At 39.3% G+C, this 19236-nt stretch overlaps 1 protein-coding gene across 1 annotated transcript in view; it reads right to left on the bottom strand.

Annotated features, from left to right (window-relative positions):
* Positions 1-344: 344 nt before the first annotated feature.
* asmt (acetylserotonin O-methyltransferase) overlaps positions 345-19236 on the bottom strand; it is a 36602-nt gene continuing 17710 nt past the window's right edge. Inside the window, exons 6-8 of the mRNA XM_057853226.1 lie at positions 6672-6812; positions 3967-4089; positions 345-3108 (exon numbers count right to left, since the gene is read on the bottom strand). Of these exons, the coding sequence (XP_057709209.1) occupies positions 2891-3108; positions 3967-4089; positions 6672-6812 (482 nt within the window). The 3' untranslated portion in view covers positions 345-2890. The remainder of the gene's footprint in view (positions 3109-3966; positions 4090-6671; positions 6813-19236) is intronic.

The following is a 19236-nucleotide window of genomic DNA, read 5'->3' as shown; positions in this document are numbered from 1 at the left end:
TTATTAACAAATGTTAAAGTTGTATAATCATATAGCGAGAATAAGAAACGTCACTGAGGCCCCAGTAGGTAGGTAGCCTACCATATGTAGCATATGGAACAATGAAATTAACAGTTCACCTGCTGTGGCCTGAACGTAGTCTCACACTTTCCTCCTGGTGCGCATGGACTTGAATTGTGTGCCCGCTTATGCAGTCCCTGTTTTTTCACCTCTTTTTTCAACACCATCGTCGTTTTGGGGCTTTTTGAAGAAACTTCGGACACTCAGTTGCCTTGACATTTTTTCAGAGTAAGGCCAACAACGTCATGCATCAAGAGAGACAATAGCTAATTAATATGCTCACTCGCCACCCTGTGGTCTGGGGTGTGAATTGCAACCGGTCAAAATGACGGATGGACTTCAGTTTTTTCCGTCACCGTTTTAAAAAACCGGTCAACGACGGAAAATATTCGGTTAACGCGACCCCTGGCTCAGACACACGAAAAATTAGAGGAAACATTGGTGTATGGTGTCTCTCTAGGTTCGCCAGACTGAAGCTTTTAGTACATGTGGGATCAATATTTGTCCTAAAAAACTAAAAAGTCTAAAACTTTCATGGTTATACTGGCTTGTAATGAGAAAACTATTACCGTCATGGCAAAACTGAAATTACTCAATGAACTCTATTAAACGCCATCTTTACACTGGTAGCAAATCTATTCAGACTATAATTATTTTTTTTGTATTCATTGTACTAATTAAAACCGTTTAAGGGGAAATCCAACATACTTGCTCACACACACTTGGCGTTGGAGTTTATTGCGCGACTCGAACTGTGACAGTGCTACAGCCTGCCAAGAGCTGAACATGTGCTCAATGAATGAATCAAGCAGGAAAAAGTTGAAATAGGGAGTGAAATGAATGTCTGAAGTTGAAATAAACACATACTGCTTGGAGAATACAAAGAAAAAGTTGGGAACTTCAGACTGTCTCGTTAAAACTGTTCACTTTTGTGTGAACCAACTTCACGTCACAATGTCTTAAGTTTAAACTCCGATAGTCTGATTAGCCTCCTATTCTCTTGTGTGGCTGAAACAAAAGATGGTTCTAAAAATGGCATCTACATTCTGAAAATGGTAAGAGGTTCAGACGGGATTTAGCTTGAGAGATAAGACATGATATACGAGCAAGTTTATCATCTTAGTGAAAAAACAAAAAAGTCAGACTGCAGAGGACTCAATTGAAATTTGAAGCAATTTACGGTAGAATGAGGCCTCAGTAAGTATCTTCCTTTCAGCTTTGTTATCATGGCAGCTTTTTCAGCTCATTCTTCTCAGGATGATAAAAAAAATAATACGATGGTAAGGTTATGGATAAGGCAATTCATGGAATAAGACACTGTGTGTTAATCATATTCTAAACAATTCCATACGGGTAAATATTATTAGTTATTCTTGGTGGGTGGTAAATGTATGTAACTAAATGGGAGCGAACTGAAGAAAGTATGCACGTAATGTAGATTTACAGTAATTATTTCACATATCTGAAAATCCCAGCGGCAATGTGACATTAATTAAAAGAGGGGGCACTCTAGTACACTGAAGGTTCTGAAGGTGCAACTAAAAGGTGAGCTAAATACTCTCAATCTAATTACACAGAATGGTCATGGCAGTGAAACACAAGAGCGGGGAGAGAAATGTTGGCAACGCTATCATCGAAAATTGATAACAAAAGCAACACTGATCAACAAATGGAGGTCATTACTTGCGTTCCTATGAGTACATCAAAATTCAGACGTGGTTCATGTCGGGACATCAAGTGTGGAAACTTTATTTCCTGGCAGGAATTACTACACTGGCCTTCTAAAAGAGAAATTGATTATTTGTCTCTCATCAAATATTTCATGTTTGCTCTTCAAGAGACCAATTAAAAATGAGATGATTTGGTTGGGGGGAAAAAATGAGACTCCAGGGGATTCGTGTTGATTCGTGTGCAATTATAATCATTCAAATGTGTGGGAACGGATTAGTATTCATTTTAACATGCAAACAAGCATTTTTGGCTGGGCATCAGTCAGCGATGTGTGAGTAAATTTTGATAGGCATGTATTTCCCGGGGATTGAAGGCCAGATCTGTACTAATAAAGACATATGCAGATTATACTGCAAACTTGAACTTTGAAAACAATATATCATAGAAAAATACCATTTTGGAAGAATTATCCATAATTTAGAGGCAATTTTATGATGTTAAATCTCTAAATCAGTGGTTTTTAACCTGGGTTCGGGGAGTAAGTCTTAGGGGTTCGGCGAAGGTAAAGAAATGCAGAGCCCTATTTTTGTACGCCCATCAAATCTAGGCAAAGTTGCTTATTAGACCAGGTACTGGACTGGTTTGCTCCCAATTTACAGGCTTAATCCATTTCTTTTAACTGCTAGTCCTCAATCTGATGGGAGGAGGAACTGGTTTGCTCAGTGGAAGGTTGACTCGCACTTGGTATGAGGGAATACAACAGACAAATGGGCAGCGTGGTCTCAAATTTTGACCTGTTTATTAAAAATGCTGCCAAAATGGGAGGAATATTGAACGGGAATTTGCTAAATCAATAGCTTGAGGGCTTAGATATATTGGTTTTGAATTTGAAAAAAAAAAAAAGCTTTATTATCTCATTCCAAAGGGTTTGGTGAATCCACATGAAACTTGTTGGTTTCAGTACCTTCAAAAAGGTTAAGAACCACTGGTCTAAATGCAATTGTAACAATGAATAATTCCATTCTATGTAGATTCATTTGCAGCTGTCATTCTATGTAGATTCATTTGCAGCTGTTTTTTATGTAACAATTGCATGTTCATGTACGTCATAGTTCATTGATATGAACTGTCTAAACTCTGATTCAATTTTCTTCCAGGTTCATGCTTTTTTAAAGCCCAAAACCGCATCGTATATTTTGCCAGTAAGACGGTACTCGATGTCAGTGAACCCGGCGGCAGCTAGCAGGGCGCTGTACTCTGCCCCCGTTCTTTCTCGACCCTCCGTCTGCACCAGCATGTTCAGCGAGTAGAGTTGTGCGGTGAGTGGGCCGGAGCCGTCCTCATAGAGTAACGCCTCCACCACCAAGACAGCGCCTCCTGTGGGACCAATGAAGATTGGTGATAGCCTTCTACTTAACTTCTCATGAATTACAGTGATCCCTCGTTTTTCACGGTTAATGGGGACCAGAACCCGCCTCAATGTATTTATTCAGATCCATCATTGGAAAGAGATACATATAGACATGCTTTTTTTACCTTTTTCCCCAAAAGTATAATTTAAAAAACTTTTATGTATATATAATTTTAATAAATGGTTTTTGAGTACTTTAAATGTAATTATGATCAGTTTTAAACATTTTCCTGTCCCACAGAATTATTTTTAAACAAGAAAAAAAGTAGACGCCCAATCCATTTAAAAAAAGTTAATAATAAAAATGCTTGTTTTAATTAAATCATTCATTGAGTGCCCACTCAAATCCGCTCCGACTGCTCACTTACACACAATGAGTTGCCACAGCAACAGTTTAACGAGTTAAACGATGATTTACGCATGCGGCCCTTTGAAGGTCGAGTTTCTGGCAACATCAAAGCTTAACCGTCTGTCAATCATCGTTTATTTTAATACGCAACTCCAGTCTCACACTCTCTGACGAACAAAGAGCAGGTAGAGGGAGGTAGAGAGGTTTGCGAGCGTGAGACGATGCGATTGGCTCAGACAGCTCATCTGTATTTTTTTTCTTGTTTTAATTTAAATAAAAATCCGAGATGGACCGTGGGCGTGAAGTAGCAAGGGATCACTGTATATACGTCCACGGATGCCCCTTGTTAGGTTTTGGTGACACCAATTAACACCATCAGTTTAATAACAACAAAAAAGACATTTTGTTAAAATAAAGCTCTCTGAATTATCGGCGCTACTCTAAATAATTTCACAGTTGGCAGCTATTAACCGACCTGGTTTGCAGGCGCTGTGAACTCGACTGAGCAGTTCTACACAACGTTGGTCCGTCCAATCATGAAGGATCCTTGCAAGGATGTAGAGGTCCGCCTCGAGTAGGGGGTCTTTGAAAAAATCTCCTAAATAGACACAAGTTTCGCTAAAAAGTGGAACTAAGGCAATTGAAGCTGCAGCTGCCATAAGGCAGACTGACCAAAGCGAGGCAGCCAACTTGTACTACTTTCACACAGTTGCTACAAGTTAAGTGTGTTGCACAAAATTCACAGGGGTTACCTAACATGCTTTGTTATTCCTAAAATAATAATGCAAAAATACCACTGCAATTAAATAGTCAATTTTGAAAAATGCCTCTTCTGTATAGGCTAATCCTTGAATTCTTGAACAAAATAATAGCTATCTTTTCAATTCTCATTTTACAAATAAATATTCTGAAAAATAGTTCTAAATAACACCTCTTCTGTAGAAAATACAGCTTTAACAAAAAGCTCATTTCCCTTTGCATTAAAATAATGTAAATTAAACTGTAGCCACAAGACTACCACTACAATTGTCGTTGACAAATTGTTATTCCCACTAAATTATTACTCTCATTGACTGTTCTAGATTACACGCGACCAATAACCGAAATAAACAGAAAAACAAATCAACCAGCATGTTTTCAAATGCAGCACTTCAAAACTACATATCCATAATACCTAGCGCGGCTTACCTCACTGACAGCTACCACCTGTGGCCGAGGCAAAAATCAAACATTGATATTAAAGTTGACAATCATCAGCAGCGTAACGATGCAACACCAAACGGGATTTTACAGATGAAACCTGTACAAAACTCCGACCGAAGTCAACAGTTGCCGAAAGGTAAGTTTAGCAAGTGTAGGTACCGATAGCCTGTGAGCTCCTGTCGTCACGACTCGCGAAGGTTTGTTTGTGAATGAGAATTGACAGTTGAGGCTAGAGGTGTGACAAAATATCGAAATGGTGATATATCGTGATACTTTGTATCCCAAAAGGTTATTGATGTGCTCCTGCCAAGAATCGAGATATTGTTTTAAAATGGTGGCAGTGTTAAAAAAAAAATTTTAAATACAAGGGACCAACAAGTCGCTCTTAAAATCTTCCACCATAATAGTGTCTCAGGTAACTCTAAGGCTGCCACTGACGCCCAATCCATTTAGACTGGAAACGTTCGTTCATTCGAAATAGGGCTGTGGCTATTGATTTTTTTAGTAGTTGATTAATTGATGAAATATTTAGTTCAAATAACACGGTATATTAAAAAAAAAAAAAAGAGGATTTATATACAACAAAAGAACAATTGGCTAACTTACATAGCAAAAGTCCGCTAGCTTAAATGCTATAAAATGCTAACGCTTTTTTACAATGCTCTTAAAAAAATGGCTCAGACACATATTCCCACAAAAAATGGCTAAATATACCTTTAAACTAAATTACGAATGGATTTTAAAAAATCATTAGCTCAAACAAAAACTTAGCTTATGCTGGTCTTAACAGAGAGCAGATGGATTCAGCCATGTGAAATAAGGTAGACTAGAGGGCCATGTATCCACCCAAATCAGTAAAAATAAATGCAAACACTTTCAAAACAAAACATTGCAACACCACTTTAATTGAATGAATACTTGAAGCAGCAAAATTTAATTTGAATCTTTTTTTCCAATAGAATACTCGAGTTAATCGATTAATCACTTTGAATTGCTTTGTGTTGAATTGTGCTATATAAATAAATTTGCCTTGCCTTGCCTTGCCTAATCGTTGCAGCACAAATTCGAAACCAGAGAGAGCATTCGCAGTCAATCTGTCCGATTTTCGGGGCATTTACAGGTCACTTGCTGTTCATTTACAGGTCATTTCCTGTTGAGCTTGAGTCACTGCCTATTCATTCGGGTGATTCCCAGGTCACTTCCTGTTCTGTAACTTAAAATAAAAAGGAAGTGACCCATAAAATACCCCAAAATCAACAGGAAGTAACTGAAATTCAACAGGTAAATGACCCAAAATTACCTCGTTGCCTGGCATTGGCTGCCAATGACGGCCATAGACGTTCAATCCATTTGAAGTGGGAGGGATGGCAGCGGATGAACGACTCCTGATAAACTCATTCCAATTCACAGCAGAAGCTTGTTTTTCTGTTTATTGGTTGTTTGTAGAATATCCTAGAATGATTTCCTGACCAATGTATCGATAATCGTTGCATCGCCAGATCGTCAGATCATCTATATCGTGAGCTTTGTATCGCAAATCGTATCGTATCGTGAGGTAACAATAGGTTCCCACGCCTAGTTGAGGCCATGATAAAGCCAGTCGGTGACTGCACATGCATGCGCAAATTTATATCCAAAGTAGAATAAAGGTATTTTTGACTTAATTACACTTTTAGCAACATGAGAATTTGCTTAAATAAGTATTCAACACAAGTCTTGACAACTGGGGAGGCTCTTTGGGAACACGCATAGGTCCGACAGTACCGTAGTATTTTGTGCAAATCGTCAGTCAAAAAAAACGGACATTTTCATGAATTTATAAAACCCAGCCGGACGTACCGGACAGGATGTAAAAAGTGGACATGCCGTGTCAAAACAGGACGTTTGGTCAACCTAGGTTATAGAGAAGTATGTGACTGTGTATAGAGCTGTGTGCATTCACTGAGAAGTATTTTACCAGAGTGCTAATGAAGTTACCTCCAATGAAGCTTATCCTTTGGTCAGCTTCCTTGACAAAATGTTCTCTGGATGTCTGCACCACCTTGGGGAGGTCAAAGATCCTCACTGTGCACTCCGGGTAGGCTGACGTGCACTGTTTTGCTAATGCTCCGCTGCAGCCTTGGGAGAGAGAGCGGGAAAGACGTAGAATTACTTTGAGTCACTGCACCATGAAGAGACACAATCATAATTAAAATGCTGGGAAATCACTCACAAATGGACAAATAAAGTCAGTCGAGCGCAACAGATGCTCGCAGGTATGTCGCCATTATTATTTATTATTGCACGATTGGTATTCTGTTGTGTACTGCAGCCTTAGGGACGCGGTTCAGCGAACATTCATGCCAATAAAGCAGAACCAAATGAACTGAATTTGGAGTGACAGAGAGACAGATGCTTCGTACACAGCAAAGCAGGGACTGAAGAATCGTTCAAGCCAAAGGACCCTAATATGCGATGCCAATAGAATGAACTGCAGATTTGCTTACATTAAGCATTAGCAGCCACTGTTTGTTGAATTTTAGTTGTTATCTGCATGACAACACAAGTAGTACTTTAGTTTTCCATATAAAAATCTATTTAACATTTTCCCTTGAACTGCAGCCTATTTAAATGGTAAGATGACTTGGGGCAAGAGGTGCCCTGTACTAGTTTCCAGCCAAACACAAAGCACATGTAGATTAAAAAAACATTCTCTATTATAGTCATACTTTTAGAATATTTAGTGCAGTGGTATCAAACTCATTTCTGTTAAGGCCACACGGTAGTTGGTTTCACTACAAGGGAAATTATGACTGCGAACCAGTGTTGTTTTCGTCAACGATGACGATAACGAAAATAATTCGTCAAGGAACAGTTTTTCATAATGATGATGTCACGGTGACTAGCTAAAAATGTGTCTTGGGAGACATAATGACATGGATGCCAGTTGTCATCTGACGAGATGAAAATTCGCCATACTTTCTGTCATAAGTTCACAATGTGTGATATTTTCTTATCGTATGTGTAGTTAGCAAGCATCTTATCTGTTTGGTCGTGTCACTCATGTGACGTGCTGTGCCTCCCCCCAACGCCCCCACCCCGCACACAGGCTTACCCAGGTGGGTAAGCATGTTCCCATTCCAGGCCCCTTTGTAGAAACACATGTGTCAGGTGCTGCTTGATAAGTTTTATTTTGGCTATGCCATGTTGTTTTAGCCTTTATAGGTCTGTGCTGAGTGATCATCACACACTAAACTAACTTGTCGCGCTAGCATAGTGTTTACGTTAGCATAGCGTTCGCATAAGCATTGGCATTTAGCGCAGTGATTCGGTGTCTTCTTAAACTCTTGGAAAACAGTTCTACATACAGTTCGTGGGATCCAGGTGAGTTTAATTAATTGCAAATAATGTGCTGTTTTCCTGCTGAGTGTGTATTATCACCATGAAGATGTTGATGTCTTTGTAGACTCTACAATTATGTGCTCGTCAATCAATGTTCATTCGAAATTGTTGGAAACCTTTTATTTATTCAAAAACTAAAACTTTTGAAGTTTATAGACGAAAACATTTTGAGAATTGTCGACTAAAACTAGACGAAGACGAACACATTTTGACGAACACATTTTGAAATAACTAAAATATGACTAATAAGTATTTTAGTCCAAAAGACTAAGAGTATAATGAAAATTAAAAGGGCTGCAAAAAACACTGCTGCGAACTCATATACATGTATCATCGCCGTACATAACACAAATTGAATGATACATATACCATATTTTTCAGACTATACATAGCATCTGAGTATAAGTCGCACCAGCCCAAAAAAATTAAATATAAGTCGCACCGGAGTATAAGTCGCATTTTAGGGGGGAAATTTATTTGATAGAATCCAGCACCAAGAACAGACATGCCATTTTAAAGGGCAATTTAAAATACAATAGAAGATGCTAGAAGTTAGATCGGGCCTAAAAAAATCCCGAGCCCAATCAATTAACTTGATTTTCTTGCTCGAGCCCGAAAAAAGACGAAATTTTGTTTTAGTTGTAGGTACGAACCCGAAAAAAAAAAATAATAATAATAATATTTGTGGGGACTCAGGAGAAGGAGGAAATGCGGGGATGCGATGCATGGTTGCGTTTTGTGTGATCACGTTTGCGACGATGCCGGTGCATATATGCTTAATAATGACAAATTAAAGCCTGTCTTTTGAAACAAATTTTCCCAGTTAAACAAGACTGTAAGATGGATATTCAATAAACATATCTTTTATTTGGTAAAAAATGTTTGCTCAACAATTATTAAAGTTATTTTAAAAGGGAGACTGGTAATAAAAATGCTTGAAGTATTACAACATGTTTAAAAACAGCAACTGTCTACAATTTTGATATATTAGCAAGAGACATGAAAACAGTGCACATTATTGGCTATTGCAGGCCACGCAAAATGATATCGCAGTCAAGAGCTTGCCCCCAGGCCTTCAGTTTGACACCTGTAAGTGTCTTCAAAAAAAAGAAAAACACAAAACGCATGTATTGGGTCAACCGGTTGTTGTATTTTAATTTACTTTTAAAAGCAGCAACTTCAGTTCCACACACAGTTCTGAAATTTGACCTTCAAAATGCTACTTAAAACAAGTGTTGTATAAGTAACACTATTAGTACACTAGTAGTACATTAATATCAAACATATTTTTTAGTTTAGGGCCATGTCTGCACCTAGCAGTTTTTTTTTTAATTTTTTAAACCGAGAATCCTGCCCTAGTGCATCAAGAAAAAATAATTACGTCCACACGAGCACGTTTGTAGAAAGAAAAAAGAAAAAGCTTCCACGGCCAACCATATTAATTCATTTTAATACATTCATAACAATGTGCGAAAAATAATTGTCCATCATATCCCCATCCTTTGCATGTGTTCTTCAATATGAAGCACTGCAAGAGTTTGTAAATAAATGGAAGCAGAAAAGCAGCTGTCTAATTTACTCCAAATGTAAACATTGGTCTCATGTGTGACACTGGGACAAAGTTTGTCGCAGTCAGTGACGTTTCCACAGTTAAATCTTTGGTTATCAGTGTCCACATGATGGCGCCAACGAATGCAGAATTCGCACATCTTCACTTTGGGCACAGTTTTTAAGGACCCTCCTCTAAAAAAAACTTTTATTAAAAAAGAAAAAAAAAAAAAATCTCCTGTAAATGTGCGTGTGGATGATAACCCCAAACCTTGGAAAAGTAATTTTTGCCAAATACCCTGCTACGTGCAATAATGGCCTAAAATGACTAAAAACTTTATACTGTACTTCAGTGGTCTCCAACCTTTTTTGCACCACGGACCGGTGTAAAGTGGGCTTTTTTTTCCCGAACCGGAAATGTGTGGCAGAAAATGACAGTAAATATAAAATAACACGACAGGGCTAAAAATTAATATTAAGAGCAGGAAAAATGTCACTCACCATGCGCTGAATCAACCTTTTTTAACTGCGGCCTCTCCTAAAACTTGTCGGCAAATATCTGTGGTCTCAAGCATAATGAGGTTTCTTGCCTTTAGCAGTACAGTTCGACATGAGGTATAATGCTTTCAGTGCATTTACTTTTGTTGCCTCGTTTTCGAGCTTTTAGCCACATATTATGCAGAATGGACTTGGTTGTAGGCTCCCCCTCTGGCATAGCAGGTGGCCTTTTCTCCATAAAAAAAAAAGCTGTCCAAAGACATCGCCGCACGCAGCACACAACCAACAGCAGCTAAAGTTACTGTTTACATTGACAGGCTCTGGGGCCGCTATAGGTGTGCAAACACACCAGTAATTGCGGCCAGCCCCTAGATGGCGACCTACACAAAGCTTTACTCGGATTAGTCTTTACTATAGACCAGGGGTTGGGAACCTATGGCTCGCGAGCCATATCGGGCTCTTTTGACGGCCGCATCTGGCTCGCAGACAAATCGTTAATTATTTAAAAAAAAAAAAAAAAAAAAGCTTCATTATACTCCTTTGCGCATTGCGGAAAACAGCGACGATCCCCGCCGACTAGAGGGCCGGTTCGCAGTTATTTTAGTAGGAAAGTGGCAAACATACATGTCGTTGCGTCTATCTATTTATCTATCAATCGCATTGGCAACGCAGATGAGGCAGACACTGATCGGGTGGGGTCGCCATATCTTGTTGTCAAAAAGAGCGGCCGATGTGCGCATGTGCGTAATAATTTTTAAAAAAAGATGAGTATCGTACTTTTCAGCAGGAAGGAGGAATTCGCCTTTGCAGAGAGAGCAGGTTCTGCAGTGTGTCTCATTTGCAATGATAAAATTGCATCTATGAAAAGTCAAATATAAAGCGGCACTTCGACACCCGCCATAATACATTTGCATCGAAATATCCGGTGGGGGACAACAGGAAGAAAGCATGTCAAGAGCTTCTTACAAGAGTGCAAGCTAGTCAGTAGCAACTCAGTGTTTGAAACAAACAAGGTGACTGGAATTCGGCTGGCTTTGCTGGCGCTTTAGCAAACGGGAAACCATTCATAGATGGGGAGTACGCCAAAGCATTCATGCTTGATGTTGCCAATGAACGTTTTGATGACTTCGGATAAAGACAAGATTATTAAACGGATAAAAGACATGCCCCCGTCAGCAAGAACTGTTCACGATCGTACCATCATGATGTCAAATCAACTTGAGGCAACGCAAGTGAAGGACAAATTCAGCTCCATTTTTCTAACTCGCTTTGGGTGAGTCAACGGACGTAAGCAATTTATCACAGTTCAGCGTGATCGCAAGGTATGTTGTCGGTGACACACTACATGAGGAAAGTCTGGCAGTTTTGGTTATGCAAGGGACAACAAGAGGGGAGGATTTATTCAAGTCCTTCATTGAGTTCGCAAAAAAAAAAAAAAATCTACCAACGGACAAACTTGTTTCGGTGTGCACTGATGGTGCTCCGTGTATGGTTGGAAAAAACAGGATTTGTGTCACTTCTTCGTGAACATGAAAAGACACGTATCCTAAGTTTCTCAATGCCTGCATGACGCTTAACCTCATCAAGTATCAACCAGACTACAAAGCCATCAGCAACACCATGCAGCACCAGAAGTCGCATTAATGGTAAGAAATACTCATCATTGATTAACAACAGCATAACAATGTTATTAAAAATAATTCAGAGACTTATTGTACTTTAAAAATGTCAAAATTACATAAAATGCACACATTACTCGTATTTTTAGTTTTAAACATATTGTATGGCTCTCACGGAATTACATTTCAAAAAATGTGGTGTTTAAGGCTCTCTCAGCCAAAAAGGTTCCCGACCCCTGCTATAGACTAAAATAATAGACTCTATAAAGTAGATAGGGATATTGATGTGTCATGGCCACAGTCACCAGCCAGATTGCGGTCGTCAACAAATGATTCATTATTTCTCTGCGGCCCGTTAGCAAATACGCCACGGACCGGTACCGGTCCGCACCTCGGTTGTTCGGGATCACTGCTGAACTTGAGTGTTGGTCATGATGACAGTACTAGAACAGCTAAGATGTTTTGTTTTTTTTGGTTACGTTTGAGAATGACATGCTTATACAGTTGATTACAGTTTTATCATGTGGACAGTTTACATTAATTCTTTGTGTTTTCAGGCTCACAACGACAGATTGATTGTGGACAACAAGAACACTTCTATGCATACTCTGACTTTCTAATCGTGATTATTTTTCAGTGTGCTTTTTATGAACATGTTGGCAATCACGTTGTCACTCTTTTGACACTGAGAGTTCATGTTTGTAGCCTCATTCATGATGTGAAAGGTTCTAAAATAGCACACACATGGAAGGGCAAAAAGTAGCGCTATTATCGTCATACTTTTGTAAATCAACCTCAATCTGAAACAGAGGGATAGGAAAAGGAGCATATAAATTTGATGGGAGGACAGAAAAGCAGTGAGGTGGAAAACAGGATCAAAAGATCTCATTTTGACAAAACGATAACTGTGCAAGTACGTGTGTATGCATGTGCGCCAGTGTGTTTTGGTCTTTCATTCTATGTCACAACCCTTGACTTATTCCATTTTTTATGAGCATGTGCCATATTCCTATTTTCTATCGACAGAAAGTCCTACTCAATATTCCTAGGATTCTTTTATTTGACCAATGCACACACATTGGCCTTCACATCAAATAAGGTCAGTCAGGATGAAAATCAGAGAGCAACGGAGGGGAGTAAAAGCGAGCACAACGCAACATCACAACATATGAGACCCAAAGTGACCTGGATGAGTCAGTTTGTTAATGACCGCCTTTTATTGGAGCTTTGTGACTGTTCCTGTACCCTTTATGTGTTGTTGTCTGGCTCGGAAACGCTTAGATGAGTCTATCCTCACTGAATTACGACATCACGCTCACTTTCAGTCATGACCGTGTTGTTCAATGTACTCTGTAAAGCAGAAGACGTTATGGAAATCTACTATAACCAAAAACACGTGGCGTCAATTTTTCACATTTTCACCTCCTAACTGATGCAACTGAAAACAAAGACGTGGAAAACAGAATAGTCAACTGCCTGTTATGTTTTCTAGGCTTGAACACAATTTCAAATTTATTGCGATTCTTGCTCAATGACAGTAAATGAATTGTTACTATTTACATATTAATTCTCCGCGTGGCAAACACACACATTAGTGTGGGTACACGCGTGACTAGGTGCCACTAGACGTACATGACGAAAAAACTCAGGTGACTTGAAGTTCCGCTATGAGACCCCCAATTTGGCCAAATTTCAAAATTGTCCTATATGTATGTGTGATACATCATTAGAAAGCTTAAAATCTTAATTTTTTTGGGGGGGTGGGGGGGGGATTTTGAACAGGAGGGCATTTAAAAAAAAAATAAGAAGAAGAAGAAACCCCTAAACCCTAACTTGAAGTGAGAGCATGACAGAGCATAATTAAAGACACCATGACTTTAACGAGATATTACTTAAGTTGTTTCGATCCAAAAACTCAGGTCTGTAGCAGGTCTCACCAAGGGTCAAGACACAGCTGTGAATGGCCACAGCTGGACTTATGGGGGATTTTATGGGTGAAACACGGTAATATAACAAGGGTCACAATGCAGAAATTGCAGACATCGAGGAATGGTGGAGATTTTCTTTTTCAAACATTTACCCTTTTAAACGTTTTTTTTTTTTTTCCCCCAATTTTTCTTTGTTTGGATCAATTATTTATTATCTAATATATCGGGGAAAATGCGACAGTAACCAAAAAATATACAATTAAGCGATAGTTACGAGGTAGATATCCATGACCTATTTACAGGCACTATTTTTTTTTCATTGTGACGTAATTTGTTTAAAAGTTTGAAATATGTGAGTAGGGAATTTTATAAAGTCGTTTCTTTTTTTTTAACTAAATATTAGACATACTGTAAACTAATGATTCTAAGCTAAAAATGATAGACATTTCGAATAATAAATATAATTACTTACCTTTTTTTTTATGGCTGGGTTGAAACAGAAGAGGTTGCGCTGTGTCTGTAAATGGGGGTCTCCAGGGTAAAACGGACAAATTAAGAATAGTTCGGGGGCTTAATGCGCCATGAAACTGCTATGGCAGCATATAGAGATATTGTTCTATCAAACACAATAGTTCTTTTGGCTTAAAATACAGCAGTTTATTTTAAAGAGGGGTGCAAGAGCAGAAACTGCTTTTTCGGCTGTGTCTGTGTTTTCCGCCATATAAAACTGTGCCAGGTTTAGTGATAACATAGCTCGAAGTCAGATGTCAACTAAATATTACTCACAGGTTATTTGTCTTAATTCTGGGTTCCACAAAACAAATTAATGTTGCTTGTGCACAAACCTTATCCTGTCACACTACTATCTGACCTATCTTCCCTCTTTTTATCCTTCGGTATCCCTCCCTCACATGGTGCTCCCTTGGAAACAGTGTTCCATATGGCGATAGAAACGTTACTTACAGTAGTTACATTTGTATCAGTATTCCCTCGATTCTTTTTCCTTTTTATACCTCCTAACCAGAGTTGTTAATAACGGCGTTAGAATACAATGGCATTACTAACGGCATTATTTTCTTCAATAGTGAGTAATCTAATTAATTACTTTTCTCATCTTGTCAACACCGGTACTGTTACTGAGGCGGGAAAGGCATGCGTTACTATGTGTTACTATGTTGGTTGACTGACGCGAGAAAAGTCTGAGAAAGACGGACTCACGGAGACGAGAGAGCAGAGCAGGAGTGGGGAGGAGGCAAGGGAGTGTTACGCCGTTGCAAACGCGATGCTACTATGCTAGGTGGCTCCAATAATACCTGACTGTAGCCGATAGCCTACAAACTACGCCCACATGATGCTACGGTAGATACCACATACATACAGGACTAGAGGCAAATGACAGACACGGCGGCATTAGCAACATGTATAAAGGACTAGATGCGTTAGTAAACAGCCGCCATCTTAAAGTAGTAGACTTCTCAGGAAGGCTCTGTTGTAGAGAACTTTCCAAGCGAACCTAAGTAACTTTTTATCTAAAATGCTCCTAAATCGGCAAAACTTAACTTAAATTTATCTTTAAATGATGAAACAGTTTTAAAACGTACACATGTCGAAAGTAGACAGAAGGGAACTAATGCAATAACGGGAGCAATTTTAACAACTTTAAGGGTTGATTCACAACATTAAATGATTTCCACTCATAGCTAGGGATGGGAATCGAAATCCGATTCCAATTCCGAACCGGTTCCTAGTGTTTCGAGACCTCGACATCACAATGAAAAAGCCTTAACGTACCCTTTAACGATTCCTAAAGACGCATATTGCGTCGTGACTGTCTTGTTGTCCAGACGCATCAAACTAGCATGGCACCAAGAACCACCCGCTCCAAAGTTTGGCTACAATTCAACAGGAAAGAGGGTGAAAATGAAAGGTTACGATGGTTTAGCACAAGCATTGCAGCCTTAAACATAACAATGACAGCTCGTAGGTTCGAACGCTCGAAGGTGTGTCTTCACTTCACGAGGAAAAATTACAACAAAACGACTTGCAGTCATTGCAAGGTGGAGATAACTGCATCGGGAGGGAAGGTGGAGATAACTGCATCGGGAGGGAATAGACTGCACTGTCCTCACCGAGACAGCTATACAGGTAGCTAAGCTCCGGAATGACGATACAGAAAACGTTGGTATAATTTGCTGACTTTATTCACCCATCACTAGAAGAGTGAAACTAAAAAAATAGAAATGAAACAAATCAATTCCGTCCCCAATAACAAACAAGTTTGCATCAACGTAAATCAGCGATGATTAGCTGCTAATTCAGTAATAACAAAACGGTTAGCATTCGTTCGCTAGCATTAGCACATCGTTCAAACCACTACACAACTGGATTTAAGTGTCCGATCGCGAGTGGAAACACACAATACAGGCGTTGCCTCTATAGATATTTTACAAACATTAACAAACAACGTAGGGTCGTAGCAGTGCTTCCCTCTCTCACTAACTCGCTCACTCGCTTGGATGCGGCATTTCTTCTTCTTCGCATGTAAGCGCGCTCTTCTTCACGTGAGCGCGTTCCTCTTTGCATGAGGGCGCCCGCACTTGAGCGTGAAGGCACCATAAAAACTAAAAGGCATGCATTTCAATATACTGGTAAATAATACACTTTAACAGGGGTCCCCAAACTACGGCCCGCGGGCCGGCCCCCTGAACAATACCAGAGAGCGTTTTGAATTTGTATTTTTTTTTCTCAATAGTGTTATTTGTTTTCTGGCCTTTTTCTGTGAAGAACTCAGAGAGGGCTATTTGGTTATTATCTATTTGATTAATAGTGTTATTATTATTTATTATTATTATATTATATTATTATTTTTATTTTATTTACTTTTGTTCCGTGAAGAATCCAGAAAGGGTTATTTGATTGTGGCTTTCTGAAAAACAATAAATTTTTACATTTAGGCACTCCTGCAATCGTCACACTTTTTCTGTTACAAACTGACCCTGGCCCCTCATCAGAGAAGGGAAAACTTATGTGGCCATCACAGGAAAAAGTTTGGGGACCCCTCCAAGTTTAACACATATTGCCAACGGCAGACTAACGACCTATATGCCAATATATATCAATATTTTTTATTTCGATTAGAAAAATGTTTCAGTAAAACGTTACACATTCTTGTGCATTCGCCACTCATTGCCACAGTTAATATTGAGGCTTTGGGCCTATTTTGACCTCGTTGTGAGTTTTTAAGGTTGTGACTTCTGATTAAACAAACTCGATGCCAATCAAAACGTTTGTTCTTATTTTTCCCCAAATTAGAATCGATAAGAGAATCGATAAAGAATCGAATCGTTACCAATATCGATAATGGAATCGGAATCGTAAAAATCCTATCAATTCCCATCCCTACACATAGCAAAGGTTACTATCTAGTTAACGCAATATCCGCAATACCCCTGTGTCTAGTTAAGTTTAGGGTAAAGAATTTAGCTAGGGCCAATTGTCCCAAAACCCTTTAAACTTCACGTTTTTTTTTTTTTTTTTTTTTTTTAATAAAACATGAAAATTATCACCAGTTACTTTGCCAAGTAACTAATTACTCTTACATTCAGGTAAATGGGTTACTAACGCAATTACTTTTTGGGAGAAGTAATTTGTAACTGTAGTTAATTACCTTTTTAAAGTAACATTAACAACACTGCTCCTAACCCTTTTCTGTCCAGCTGTAATTTCTCAATAAACACAATATAACTAACCACAACGGGAGTACACCAAACTCCTACATGCCACCTTAAAACTGTTCCAGCCATTAGAGACACTCTGATTTATGTCTAAGCTGTTGAAAAGGATGGGGGGAATTCCATAAACAACCTACCATAGGTATATGTTTAGAATATCACATTCAAATCTCTGTGTGAGGTACCCTTTGAACAGGTAATAAATTACTTGCCTATCGAGCAGCATCCCTTGAACCTATAATTATAACAATTTTTATTCATTATATCAATGATGTCTGCTGCGCCAGAGGATTCAATATTCATCTCAGCTGCTTGGCACAAAGTTGGACAGAAGGACAGCCGGAGGAGCTGAGCAGCAGGTGTGTGCAGACGTAACAGATGTCGACGGAGAGACGAAGACTTAATGGGGCGCTATGGTCACGCCCTTCGCACCTCCGCTGTCCATCCATACACATTCATTTTGGTGAAGAAGCACATTTACTATGCATAAATATGAACACACAGAAATCTGACAGCAGTGCCTCAGCCCCATTATGTGTGTGTGTGCGTGCGTTTGTGATTGCCTCTTTGGTGACCTCACAGCTCCCCTGTGTGGCCAGTTTGCGTATCACATACACTTCATATATATACCTCTACTTACGAATTGAATTGGTTCTGGAAGTAGTTTCTTAACCTGAAAATTCTGTAAGTAGAGACGCGTTTTTCCAATTAAATACCCTAATGCGTTCCAAAAAACCCAAAATTCAGACACAAATCTTTTGTAAAGCATAAAAATCCAACAAAACGTAATAAGCACATGTTAAAATTTGATTATTGCACAATAAACAAAATGAGCGTTGAGCATCCTGTAAAAAAAAAGAAAAGTGAAGAGTAAAAATGATTTGTCATTTACCTTTTTACTGTGGTCCTCATCTCATTTTGCCTTCATCAATCACCAATTGTTTGAATTTTTGCCCAAATTCGTCAGCCGCTTCGTGGTCGCCGCTACTTGCCTCACCATGCCGAACAACAAAGTGAATTCCTGTTCTCTTTTTGAACTTCTCATACCATCCGCGCAATGCCTTAAACTCCCGGTGTTGTTCTTGCGGCGACGTTTTAATAACGTGGCGATTGTTGATGTTTTACGGCCATATTCTTTGGCAAGATCAACCAAACGCACCCCCTTTTTCATCCTTTTCTATTATGTCTTGCTTTGTTTGTGTCGACAAAATACAGGTTGCCCATAGTTTACGAACGAGTTCCGTTCCTACGCTGGCGATGCAACCCGGATTTCCACGTAAATCGGAATTAACGCTTTAAGTACCCCAAGATACCCCCTGAACCTCAAAATAACTGCCCAAAACATGTATTATACATCATATTAATAAGATAAAGTGAAAAATAAGATACTGTGTGGTACGTTGTGTTAAATACCGTTATATTCAAAGACTTCAGTGACACTCTTTGGGCTTTACTCGCGAGTGAGTTGCGTTAGTGACAGAAAAGGGCGCCGTGGAAAGAGTAGGGAGGCGAGAGAAGGGGGCTGCTCAGGTTGCCAGCGTCCCCTCTCTTAACACAAGCTCACCGTCCTAACTCAAAAAACCGGATCGGGACTTGCAAGAGGATCTCGCGCCTGGAGGGAAGCAGCAGCAGCATAAGCTCAAGGAAATGAATGGTACCTGACACCGTCAGGAACTGCAGGACAGTGGCGGCGCTGCTGGGGGGAGGAGGGGACCCTAATATGGCAAGAACTACCGTAGATACTGTTTATGCGACTAAACAAAACAAAATACAGAAAATAAAAAGAACTGGAGATCGAATTTAGGGAACAAGACTCCGGCATTGTAAAGTCGAAAAA

Source organism: Corythoichthys intestinalis, chromosome 12, assembly GCF_030265065.1.
Source record: "Corythoichthys intestinalis isolate RoL2023-P3 chromosome 12, ASM3026506v1, whole genome shotgun sequence".
NCBI classification, from domain to species: Eukaryota; Metazoa; Chordata; class Actinopteri; order Syngnathiformes; family Syngnathidae; genus Corythoichthys; species Corythoichthys intestinalis.
The sequence above is the reverse complement of the archived record's forward strand: the minus strand, read 5'-3'. Positions and strand labels throughout refer to the sequence as shown.